The sequence below is a fragment of the Rhagoletis pomonella genome, unplaced genomic scaffold (assembly GCF_013731165.1).
Source record: "Rhagoletis pomonella isolate Grant_MI unplaced genomic scaffold, Rhpom_1.0 Rhpom_scaffold_00003, whole genome shotgun sequence".
Lineage (NCBI taxonomy): Eukaryota > Metazoa > Arthropoda > Insecta > Diptera > Tephritidae > Rhagoletis > Rhagoletis pomonella.
The window spans coordinates 28354655-28367099 of record NW_023458557.1 but is presented as its reverse complement, the minus strand read 5'-3'; the positions used below and the strand labels follow the sequence as shown (position 1 = coordinate 28367099).

The window sequence follows — 12445 nt, the reverse complement described above, 5'->3', positions numbered from 1 at the left end:
TCTGTTTGGAGATCAACGAGGACACCACGCAGCTACCAGGCCACTTCATAAAGGTAATCAAAAACGCATTTGTGTATGCACACATAAATATATATATATCACTGTCGAAAATAGTTGATTAAAATAAACGTTACAAAATACTAAATCCATTATTTCACTATTTTTTTCTATTTTCTTCCACGTTATAAAACACTGGTGCGTCCAATTGCGAATCTTGCGACGCCCGGGGTTTTACATTTTGGTCCTTTCGGAGCCGTCCGACTAACACTAAATATATTCATAAAGCGCCATTTTGGGACCGTGTGACCATTGCAGTACCAGCGAAACCAGAAATACAGTCCACCACAGAAATACAGTGCACCTGTGCATCAATCAACAAATACCACTTTCTATTGAGCTTCCTCACACCAAAGTCACCGACGAAACAAGGTACGTGGTTACACACATATTCAAGTGCACTTTCAAAAAACAAAAAAAAAATAAAACATCATAAATCTATTTATTTTGTGAGCAATTGTGCTATATTTATATTGCATAGAAAACACACGCAATTGCAAACGAGATTCACGCGGGTGATTTTGTGAGGAGCGAAAATTTGTGCATAGCTTTTAAAATTACCAAACGAGCTAATTCCGTCTGTCCGCGAGTGACAAAGACGGCTCAGATTGGTTGCAAAGTGCACATTTTCAATTGCAGTCAATTAATTTTCAGTTGCGTTGATATCATTTGTTTAATTCAATTAGTTCAAATAATTTCCCGAACCGATTCTGTCTGTCCACGGCTGGTAACAGACAATTGAAGATACACACACATACACACATAAACGACAGTGAAAAGAGGTTATCAGTTGCAATTCATTTGTAATATATGTAATTGACTCTGCCGGTCTTTTGATTACTTCACCACGGATTTAATTTTTATTGTTAGTAAAACGTATTATTACTTGTGCGGCAATAGTTGCAATAAATTCGCGAACCACATTATAATCACTGATCGTCGGAGGACACATAACCTCTTTGTTTGAAACGTGCACGGTAATTTGCCTTTAACAATTGCACTTTCTTCACAAAATCACTTCTGCGTGTGGATCCCTTGCAGTATTAATTTGCGAGTATTATTATTGTCTTGTGAACGTATTTGCAAATTACACACATACTTAATAGCAGTTGGGTGGCGAGTCACTTTTTTATATATACAGCATATATACAGCTTTATATATACCAATCCCTGATAATTGAAAGAGAGAAATATATTGAGTTAAATAAAGTTTTACCATAACTATTTTATATATAAATTTAACGGCTACTTCTTCAATTCCGGAAATTATATCCTTTGTTTGGCGTTTCGACCACAAGAGTTGGTATCTTTTTCAGCGGCAGAAACTTTCGTTTATTGAATACTTGGCGAACAAATTCGATAATCTAAGCATTTATTTTTGTTTAAGAGTAAGGTTGCTATCACATATTAAAGCACATCGTCGAATTTATCTGTGATTGATTTTAATTCAAGTACCATTTTTAAATATGGAGTCGTTCATTCGTTTGGCAGAGGCAATAATCGAATTTGAATCCGATTTTAGCAGCACGCCACCTGCAGAGCAAAATAAACATGGTCTTGCAATACAGCAAGACGAACTGAAAGATATGTGGGAAAAAACTAAACAAGGGTATGATACTATAATAAACAGAGAAGGGTTGTCGAAAGAAGACATTAAGGCCATAAGGAGAAAACATAAAAGCTCGTTCGCTAGCTATGTTAAATGCATGTCTGCCATGGCGAGTCAGTCCGAAACGCTTGTTAACGCAGAAAAGGATGTACAGGATCAGTCGGTCCGTGAACACAATATCCACCTACCTCAGTGTGATACCGATGTGTTCAAGGGTGACTATCTGTCATGGCCATCATTTCGTGATATGTTCACGGCCATATACATCCTTAACAAGCGCCTCACTCCGGTTGAGAAACTATTTCATCTCAACCAAAAGACTCAAGGGGAAGCCAAAGACATCGTGAGAAAGTGTCCACTCACAAACGAAGGCTTCCAAGCAGCCTGGAAAAGTTTATGCGAGAGATATGAAAACAAGCGTATCCTCGTAAATACACAACTGAAAATACTTTTCAATTTAAATTCAGTGGATAATGAGTGTGGTAGCTCAATAAAAAGGTTGCAGCGGGATATAAATAATTGCTTATCGTCCCTAAACAGTCACCAAATTAACGTTTCAAACTGGGATGCAATTATAGTCTACCTCTGCTCCACCAAACTTCCAGAAAGTACGCTGGCTCTATGGGAACAAACCATAGACCACAAAAATGATATACCAAAGTGGGAGGATATGGACAAGTTCCTATCCAACAGATTTCAAACTCTGGAGACTTTATCAGGCTTAAAAAATTCCAAAGCTGTGAGAGCGCCAAAGCCGCAGCACACACACAAACCAGCAGAAGCCTCCCCAAAACGACTTGGCGTTTTCCAAGCAAGCGTGACCAAGTTCACTTGCATAATGTGCCAGTCCAATGAGCACAAGTTACGCAGCTGCTCCCGCTTCTTAAAGATGACACCATCTGAAAGAATAGAGTTCATGAAAAACAATAACTCTTGCTTGAACTGTCTTAAGTCTGGACATACTGTGTCAAGATGCACATGCTCGTTTAATTGCAGCAAGTGCCACTCCCGACACCACACGCTCCTGCACCTTGAGACTGACCAGCAAAAGCCTACAGCGCACCAAATGCCGCCAAGCTCAACTGGTAATCGAGCATCTTCATCGAAGCAAGCACAAACAAGACGCAAGACAGGAAAACCAAATTCAACTGGGGACAAAAATGTCAAGTCTTGTTTTGCAAATTCAAATACTGGTGTGCTCCTAGGAACAGCGCGCGTAAATATACATTATAATGGAACCGATTTTTCTGCAAGAGCTCTTATTGATTCCGGGTCTGAGTGTTCTTTTATAACGGAAAGACTCAAACGCCGAATCAACCTGCCATCCAAAAGGTTGCATGCCCAAGTTTCCGGCATCACAAATTCCATATCGGCGCAGGTCAAAGAAGCATGCAATATAGAAATACGGTCACCGATTGACCCATTATTCCGGTCGAATACCACTGTGCTTGTCCTAGCACAACTAACTGGAAATCTTCCAACTACCCATATTAGCGCAGAAACTAAACAAGCATTCCCAGATTTGGTTTTGGCCGATAAAAGGTTCTTTGTTAATGAGCAAGTGGACCTTGTGCTTGGAGGAGATATTTATCCAGAAATCATTTTGAGCGGCTTGAAGAAAAATGTACTTAATACTCTTCTAGCCCAAGAAACCGTGTTCGGTTGGATATTAACCGGCCGTCCAGATGCAACAAGTGCAACCAACCATATTGCTTCATACTTTAGCGAAGTCGCCTTGGATAAGCAGCTTACTGCGTTCTGGGAAGTAGAGGATCTGCCGAAAAGCAAAAGCCTAAGTGAGGAAGACAAGTACTGTGAGGAGTTGTACAAGAATACAACTCAACGTACCCAAGACGGGAAATATGTAGTTTCGCTACCATTCAGGCAGGATTTTCCAGAGAATGTCTGCCTAGGACCCTCCCTAAAAAGAGCGTGCTCACAATTTTTCCGACACGAGACGCGATTGGCCAAGGATCCTGGACTACAAAAGGAATATAACAGGGTATTATCGGAATACGAATCGTTAGGGCATATGTCAAAGCTAATAAATAATATACCAGCAGAGTCCTCCGACAACTATTTCCTGCCTCATCACGCGGTCATCAAGGCAGAAAGCACGTCAACAAAACTTCGCGTGGTTTTTAATGCCTCAAGTCCGACGGCAAATGGTGTAAGCCTCAATGATGTACTGCTCCCAGGACCAGTACTCCAGGCGGATCTTCCCATATTAATCCTACGTTGGAGATTATATAAATACGTCTTCAACAGCGACATCGAGAAGATGTACCGGAAAATTATGGTGCATGACAATCACACTAAGTTCCAGCGCATAGTTTTTCGTACCAATACGAACGAACCGATCAGTCTTTACGAGCTGAAGACGGTCACTTTCGGGGTTAACTGTGCTCCTTACTTGGCAATAAGGACACTTTTACAACTAGCTGATGATGTGGAAAACTCCTCTCCGATAGCATCCAATATTTTACGAAGATGCATGTACGTCGACGACGTTCTAGCGGGAGGACACAGCATTGACTCTGCGATAAATGCCAGAGATGAAATAACCCAAGTGTTAGAGTCAGCCGGCTTTCCATTAAGAAAATGGACTGCCAATTGCGAAGATTTACTGAAAGACATTCCAAAAACGAATCTACTAACCGAAGATTTTCTTGAATTCGAAGAAACTAGCGCAGTGAAGGCTCTCGGCATAAGATGGAACGCCCATACGGATTTATTCTATTTTATGGCGAGACCATTAGAAGAAAGCGATAATCCAACGAAAAGGGCGATATTATCAGCTATCGCCAAACTTTTCGACCCCCTGGGGTGGCTCGCGCCCATCATAATCGTAGCCAAAATACTAATGCAGGGTATTTGGCTGGAAGGCACGGACTGGGATGAAACCGTAACTCCAACTACCCTGGATCGCTGGAAAAATTTTACACAACATTACCATGAGATCGATAACATACGAATACCTCGATGGGTACATTTCTCACCAACAGATGACGTCGAAGTACATGGCTTCTGTGACGCATCGGAAAAAGCGTATGCGGCTGCTGTATATCTGCGCGTTACACAAAATGCAAAAGTTTTCGTAAGTCTACTTTTGGCAAAAACAAAAGTAGCTCCAGTAAAGACTATCTCATTACCTCGATTGGAACTTTGCGGCGCCGTACTGCTTGCAGAAATCATCGAGACGGTTCTGAGAAATCTTGACTTGGGACATTTAAAAGCACACCTGTGGACGGACTCAACAATCGTTCTCGCGTGGATACGAAAGCCGCCTTGTTCGTGGTCGACCTTTGTCGCCCACAGGATAACAAAAATAGTAGAAAAAGTTGGTAACAAGAACTGGCTGCATGTGGATTCGGCATCAAATCCAGCAGATTTAGCCAGCCGAGGACTGCCTGCTTACGAATTGGTTGACAATCCCTTGTGGTGGCAGGGACCTTCTTGGTTACAAGAAGACCAAACTAAATGGCCTGTACAAGAGGCAAACTACAACACAATAGTCGAGGAAAAGAGGGTGCATGTGCACGCAGCAACTAAAATACATAATGCAACTAATATTTTAGATAGATTTTCAGGATTGCCTAGGGCTTTGAGAGTTTTATCATATATTATAAGATTTTTTCAAAGAACCCATCCAAAAACAAGAGCTTCGTTTCGAGCCGAGACTTCTTTAATTTCCGCTGATGAAATTAAAACAACGACTCAACGCTTGATAAAAATCTGTCAAAAGCAACATTACTTTGAGGAGTATAGTAAATTGAAATCCGGGGAATCCATCGATGCGAAGAGTGAAGTTTTGCCCCTTAATCCATTTCTCGATAGAGATGATATCATGAGGATGGGTGGTCGCCTCGGCGCGTCTCAAGATCTGGCCTATAATGAGCGCCATCCAATTATCCTTCCACACGATTGTAGATTTTCTCGCCTTCTTGTCCAGTTTGTCCATGAGATTTCTCTGCATGGGGAAAACCAACTAATGTTGCGTCTCATTAGGACGCAATATTGGATTCCCCGAGTCAAAAACATGATCAGGTCCGTCATCCACAACTGCAAAGTCTGCACTATCCATAAGAAACGGTCACAAACCCAACTTATGGGTAACCTACCGAAAGAACGCACAACATTCTCGCGTGCGTTTACAAACACAGGTGTCGATTTTACCGGGCCCTTTGAGATTAAGAGCTATCGCGGCCGCGGTTGCCGCATTTCCAAAGGCTACGTTTGCCTTTTCGTTTGTTTTACGACTAAGGCAATTCACCTGGAAGCGACAAGCGATCTCAGCACCCCATCCTTTCTGGCAGCATTCGCTAGGTTTGTTGGTAGAAGAGGATGTCCGAAAAACATGTACTCCGACAACGGCACCAATTTTGTCGGAGCTTCTCGATCATTACGATCTGAAATGAAGGCGTTCATAGCAGAAGCGCGTGATAAAACCATATCGAAATATAGTCATCAAACACTTACATGGCATTTTATACCCCCAGCAGCTCCTCACATGGGCGGACTGTGGGAGGCGGGTGTAAAAAGTTTCAAAAACCACTTCAAAAAGATTGCATCCACCCACAAATACACCTTTGAGGAGCTCAGTACCTTATTATGCCGAGTTGAGTCTTGTCTCAACTCGCGACCGTTAAGTCCCTCATCGAACGAGCCAACTGACTTGGAGCCTCTAACTCCCGGTCATTTCCTCACAGGCGGTCATTTACTCGCGCCACCGGAATTAGATGTAAATGAAAACCCAGCCTCCATAATAAATAGGTGGCAGAAATTAAAGGCTTTACATCAAACCTTTTGCAGGCGATGGAAGTCAGAATACCTATCCGAACTACAGAAGCGAATTAAGTGGAAAAATCCAAAGCAGAATATGGAGATTGGTGATCTCGTCGTTATAAGAGAGGACAATTTAGCGCCTAACGAATGGAGATTAGGCAGAGTAATCAACCTGCACCCCGGTTCCGACAACCGTGCGTGTGGTGGACATCACCACCGAGAAGGGTCAGGTAACACGACCGCTGGCAAAACTTATCCTACTGCCACCGTACAACGAGAGAATTGAGAAGCCACCGAATGCTTCTTGATTCTACCCCTTATAGGATTACCTAACCCTCTCAACGAGACACCAACTACATCAATATTCCACTCCGTCAGTACCCATACAAATTCCACTTCTATACCTCATGAGAGATTCCATTGAAAATGTGAAAAAGTGTCATTGTCGGGTTTAAAATTATCGGTAAAAAATTGACGCCAGTCATATGAAATTTATATGAAATTCATATGTAATAATTGCATTTGCGCTTTATTTTAGTTTTGAGAAACATTAAAAATAAAAGTAAAAAGGTAACGAAATGCGCGAAACTACCATATAAATAAATTCACTAAGCTCGCCGACGCGGCTATTTAGTTTTTTTCGCTACTGTGGCGACAATTTTGTCAGAGTGACAATTGCCAGCCCATTGCCGACAATATTTCAATATATACTGTCGAAAAAATGTTCACAATTGCCTACAAGCGTATTTGAAATATAAAAAAAGGGGCAACAACAAAAACACAACACCACCCTATATCAACTCGCCTGGGTTTCTAACAACTTATTCAATAAATCATATGAAAATCTTTTCATCACTCACCTACACATAGCAGAGACCCTCGAAGTCTGACCATTAGATAAAAAATCTCGTTGCAACCCGTATATGTCAACTGCCGTTTCCATTTAGACAGAAGGTTCGGTTCCTAAATCGAGTTTACAGAAATTATTAACACATGGTATCACGTTAAATTTACCACTCACCTGCGGATTAAGGTGTGATGCTAAGTCCTCACCTGGGCAAAGGTACATAGGTATGTACTCCTGCAGTTTATCTTTGCGTGCGAAAGTACTTGGACAAAGACTACATTGGAATGGCTTTGAGTTTGTATGTGTACGAATGTGTCGCATCAGATCTGTCGCGCTTGAAACGGATCGTGGGCAACGCGTACAAACATGTGGTTTTACGCTGCTATGAATTCGTATGTGTTTTGTTAAATTGGTATTACGAGAAAAGTTTTTTTTTCAAATCCGAACGCCGGCAGAAGCCCTTTTTGCAGAATGCACATACATATGGCCGCTCAGGATCATGTAGTTCCTTGATATGGTATATTAAATTCTGACGACTTGATGTGCGTTGTGAACAAAAGCTGCAGACATAGGGTGCGGCACTGTCGTGTTGTGATTCATGCTCTTGGCAGTGGTTGCGTTGTAAATGCCATATCACAATACTGGCAAAGGAAGGTGTTTTCAATCACAATTTCTCCGGCAATAAATGAGTCGCTACCAAGCATGTTGGGAAAAGCAGTTGGTGCTTCGGACGCAGGCATAGAGTTGTCGGTGTTTTGCTGTTCCTCTGTGGTCATAGGAACTGTTGCCGATAGCGAATCGTTTGGTTCATTTGTCGGTTGCTGCGATAATTGATGCGTGTCATTTGTAGAAGTTTGCATTTGCAAGGCGTGTGGTGATGAAGCCGAATGCTCTTCGCCCTCCGAATCCGATTCCATAGAAAAATCATCCTCTGAACTTTCGTAATCTTGATTGGGGTTCACTTCAGTTATTATGCAATTATCTTCAGGCTCAAATGTGCCTGGGTTGCCATTAAGACCCGGACGTTGATCCACGCAATCTGCCGTTCTTCTATTTTGGCGTTCCACCCAACTCTGCAACTCAGTCTCAATTCTTTGCACATTTTCGCGAAAAGCGGAAAACGCCTCAACCATTGCAAAACAGCGCTGGCAGATGTTACTAGGCAACAACGTTGATTGCTGAAACTTAACACCTAACAAGTCATACAGCCGTTCCACCATTGGCATTCTTTTCTCTGCTCCAACGGTTGGTGGCGTTTTTTGTGCTGACTGTGGAGACTCCTGCTCAAAGATATTCACAATTGATTTGTCATGACGCAAACATAGGCGACATAGTTCAGTGCCGTCATCCATTGCTGAAGATTTTTTTAACATGTTGCATTTCCGCTATGGGAAATAAGAAGTCTTCTTATTTATTTGAATTGTTTCTTTCTTACACTTGCGCAAGTCATAATCATGAGTTCACAAAATCTAACTATAGCATTAACATGCATATCTTACAGTTTCTAAAAATAAAATAAAATACAATTTATTAGCGTACCATGTATGTATAGTATGTATGTATGTACTATGTAAATGCTTTATAAATAACTTAAAGATCCTGGTCCGTGAGCCTCTGCACCACGCATCAGCCGCTCCTAGGAAACCGTATTAAGTGGTGGAAAAGGATTCTGCTTGGACACCACCAACTTGTTGTGACTGTATGAGATGTAGCCCTTGATTTTACCCTCAAAAATCAAAGTAACCACTATGCAATGCGTTTCATCGATGCTCACATCTGTTTCGCCGACAAATTGCAATGCCGCTTGAAATGCCCGCAAATCTAATTGATGCGTCTGTTTGATTATGTACACACGCTTGAAGAGATTGCGATAGACAATGAATTTCAATTTTTCAACCAACAAATAAATGCCGCATTTGATGAAGAATATCTCATGACGTTGTATAGCTTCGTCGAATTTGCGAACATGGCCCTCTTTTAGAGCGACAGCAAGTTCATGAAACTGTAGTAGGTCAAAACGTTCGAGGTTGTCCTTCTTATGTTCAAAGGCGAATTAAATATTACAGTACGTACCGCATCGCGTTACGATGATTGCCGTCTATTACACTTTCCTAACTTGAAATTGACCTTTAAGCTGAATTGGGTTTGTTTGGCGAATCCAAACGATCATCACGCGGTTATGCCTTGTGCGCCGGACAAGCTGCCAGAATATTCCAGCAACCAGGTTCATGATTCCTTCCGTGCATTTCGTTCACTTAACTTGAATATTTGGATTTCTTTTGAAACAAAACCGAAGCCTGGCGAGGAGGTGGAAATCGACATTCCCAGCTTGGTTAAGCTGATTCTATCAGGCGTTACCCGTCCAACCCGACGCGGGCCGGTATTTAGTAATGTGCGCCCTCGAAAAAAGCAACTCAGTCGACATTACAAAAAAGCAAACTTGCAAATGAGTTTGCATCGTTTCCAAGTACTATACTGGATGTCTCATGCCCTGCACAAGGGTTTCCAATTGAACGGTGGGCGTGTTTCTTTTAGCTCGGAATATTGTTTATCGTTAAATCCCATTGACGATGGACTTATTCATAGACCGCGTGCTGATTGGTCCACTGTGTATATGAATTGCGAATTAAACGATGCTGAAATATGGGTGAAGAGTATACTTACTGAGAAACTATTATCTGCGGCACATACACGGAAACAGCTCATTAAGCAGTCTGCGGCCTTCTCAAGAATTTCCCCCGGCTTGCTGCTGCTGCCAAGTTCTTCGCATTTTTGCGCTAATATTCGCAAATCCAAGCAGGTTGGGTACATTATGGGAAGACACCAGTTCTCCTCCTTCAACTGTTGCAACATTTTCACAACAGATTGTATGCATTGTGATTGTTGGCGATAAGCTTGCATAAAATCGCGAGTTTCCAAGCCCAAGTAATAGAGTACTTTCGGATGCGCACAAACAATCTCATCAATGGGCGGATCCAGCATACGTTCCACGGCGGATCCAGCATACGTTCCCCAGGCTGCTGGGTGTCGATCTTGGCTAAACAAAAGTCTCCAAAGTACAAAGAAAGTTTTGTTTTACATTGGCAGAATTTAAGCCATCAATTTGAAGAACAAAAACAAATTTCTTGCGAATGCCCTCAGTTTGACACTTTCTCATGTTGCCTTTGAAATTTGTTAGAATTGTCATAATGTCAGGGCGACATTTATTTTTTTTGTCTTCCGGTACAACCCTGCATAGGAAAATATATAGCACCGGTGGGACCCATCAACCACAATACATGGGTAATTCTGCGTTTACACGTGCCAGTTTCCAATTTCGATATGCCCAAGAACGCCCTGCTTAGATCGTAAAATTTAAGATTTGCAAAAGGAAAACGAAACTTTCTCGCCGATCCGTTTTACTTTTATATATTTAATCGCTCGCTACCCAACAACAACGTACAAAAAAAAAAAAAATATAACTTAACTGAGGCACCTAAATAAAAAAAAAGCGTATTTCAGACAACCATGACCCGCTTCAGTGCAGTAAAGCGAAACGCCGCAAAGAATGCCCATCGCTTCGTCGTGCCGTGCCACTTATGTGACGCAAATCACCCAATTAGGCTATGCCCGGTTTTTCGCGCGAAAACACCTGAAGAAAGGTTAAGAGAAGCGCTACTTGGTCGATACTGTGGAAATTGTTTAGCCACAGATCACGCAACCGAACGATGTGCCAGCGAAGGACGATGCCGTCGATGCGGTGAGAAGCACCACACTACGCTTCACCTCGGTGAAGCTCGACGACCCGCAGACGAAGCACAAAAGCCTTGGAGCGTCCAAGTCGAAGAAGAAGAGCGCAATAGCTATGAGGCGGCGATCTCGCTATACGCGTCTGATTCTGGAACGGAGACCAGGCCTCTCCGTCCAGATATTGAAGAGGGCGAGATTATAGAGTTCGGAGTGGAGACTCGGCCTCTCCACCTGACTACTACAAGGGTACCGGAAACTAGGTCTTTCCGACCTTTACTCCAACACGAGCGCGATCATCAACGACCGCATAAGCGCCAACGACCGCACAAGCGACAGCGACCACACCAACGACAGCGAACGCATCAGCGACGCCACCGAGACTGCAGAGCGGAAACTCGGTCTTTTCGCCTGCAGCGATCTTCGCGCAACCCATCGCCATCCGCATATGAAGATAGACTGGCGACTAGGCCTCGCCAGCTATCACGACCAAGCGCGTTCCGTAATGGGTTATCGGCGAAAAACCCCATTGTAGGGCCAACCTTCCGCCCGATGGTAGCTATTCCTCCGACGGCCGTGGTCAAAATTGAGGCGGGAGGGCGCTTGCATTTAATCCGCGCGCTTATTGACGTATGCGCTCCAACGACAATTGTATCTGCGGATCTGGCCCGCGAGCTACGGCTCATGCAAACACGAGTCGGCGAGCAAACGGGCAGTCTCGTATGTCTCCGAGGGAAATACGGCCAAAATAAACGAGTTGCGACCCATGCCGTGGTTACGCCCCATTTCCACCGAGTATCGCCAAGTAGCAGTGTAGATCCAACGGTCGCAGCAACATACGCACATATCCGTTTAGCGGATCCCAAATTTTACGAGTCCGCGCCGATACGCCTGGTACTCGGCACCGACGTATACGCCGATATTCTGCTACCCGGCATTCTTCCGAATACCTTCGGGCCTCTGCTGGCTCAGAGCACCATCTTTGGATGGGTGCTTTCCGGAGTCTGCAGAGCATAATCTTTTTCCAAATGAAATTTTATTATAGCTATAATTTTGTTTTAAAAATTTTGTTTAAATGGATTTTATTTCTATGGAAAAAAAACAATGAATTTTTATATAAATATAAAATAAGTCGTGAATAAAGTGCATTTGAATAGTAACCACGTCTATTTCTTTAATCCCCTTTTTCAATTTCACTCCTGTAGTAGCTACAAAGAAAGAAGGACGAACTTGTTGGACGCCGGAGCTGCTGCTGGAATGCAAATGAATATTTCTAGATTAAAATTTTTTTCGATTCTTCCAACCGAACAAGTGCGCCTGATAGCTGAGACGCGGTCAAGTTTGTAGAAGTTGCTTATCGCAAGGGGGCCGGCATGTTTAGGCCTTCAGCCTAAATAGTTTTTCGTACTTTTGGTGAACCG

At 42.8% G+C, this 12445-nt stretch overlaps 4 protein-coding genes and 1 pseudogene across 4 annotated transcripts; 2 read left to right on the top strand and 3 right to left on the bottom strand.

The window, feature by feature from the left end:
- Positions 1 to 31: 31 nt before the first annotated feature.
- On the top strand, positions 32 to 12098 carry LOC118735117. Its single transcript, XM_036464737.1, has 2 exons — positions 32 to 429; positions 10800 to 12098. The coding sequence occupies exon 2, from the start codon at positions 10806 to 10808 to the stop codon at positions 12039 to 12041; it is 1236 nt and encodes a 411-aa protein (XP_036320630.1). The 5' UTR covers positions 32 to 429; positions 10800 to 10805; the 3' UTR covers positions 12042 to 12098.
- LOC118736145 lies at positions 1524 to 6523 on the top strand. Its single transcript, XM_036466242.1, has 2 exons — positions 1524 to 4763; positions 6440 to 6523. The coding sequence occupies exons 1-2, from the start codon at positions 1524 to 1526 to the stop codon at positions 6521 to 6523; spliced, it is 3324 nt and encodes a 1107-aa protein (XP_036322135.1).
- LOC118736144 lies at positions 7304 to 8688 on the bottom strand (annotated as a pseudogene).
- On the bottom strand, positions 8910 to 9351 carry LOC118735118 (PCI domain-containing protein 2 homolog; the record flags this gene model as incomplete). The annotated part of the gene is made up of 1 exon (XM_036464738.1): positions 8910 to 9351. A coding segment is annotated over one exon (417 nt), but the record flags the coding sequence as incomplete, so codon positions are not given.
- On the bottom strand, positions 9701 to 10485 carry LOC118736142 (PCI domain-containing protein 2 homolog). The gene is made up of 3 exons (XM_036466241.1): positions 10448 to 10485; positions 9963 to 10335; positions 9701 to 9904 (listed from the first exon to the last, which is right to left on the bottom strand). Exons 1-3 carry the CDS (start codon positions 10483 to 10485, stop codon positions 9875 to 9877), a joined length of 441 nt encoding a protein of 146 aa, XP_036322134.1. The 3' UTR covers positions 9701 to 9874.
- Positions 12099 to 12445: the final 347 nt, after the last annotated feature.

Excerpts from the sequence above, each read along its gene's own strand:
- LOC118736145 (XM_036466242.1), top strand. The coding sequence starts at position 1,524 with ATGGAGTCGTTCATTCGTTTGGCAGAGGCAATAATCGAATTTGAATCC. Across the intron at positions 4,764-6,439 it reads CACAAAATGCAAAAGTTTTC|GTGGCAGAAATTAAAGGCTT; the intron begins GTAAGTCTACTT and ends CATAATAAATAG.
- LOC118736142 (XM_036466241.1), bottom strand. The coding sequence starts at position 10,485 with ATGACAATTCTAACAAATTTCAAAGGCAACATGAGAAA. Across the intron at positions 10,336-10,447 it reads TTCAAAGGCAACATGAGAAA|CCAAGATCGACACCCAGCAG; the intron begins GTGTCAAACTGA and ends ACTTTTGTTTAG. Across the intron at positions 9,905-9,962 it reads CCGCAGATAATAGTTTCTCA|TGGACCAATCAGCACGCGGT; the intron begins GTAAGTATACTC and ends TCATATACACAG.
- LOC118735117 (XM_036464737.1), top strand. The coding sequence starts at position 10,806 with ATGACCCGCTTCAGTGCAGTAAAGCGAAACGCCGCAAAGAATGCCCAT.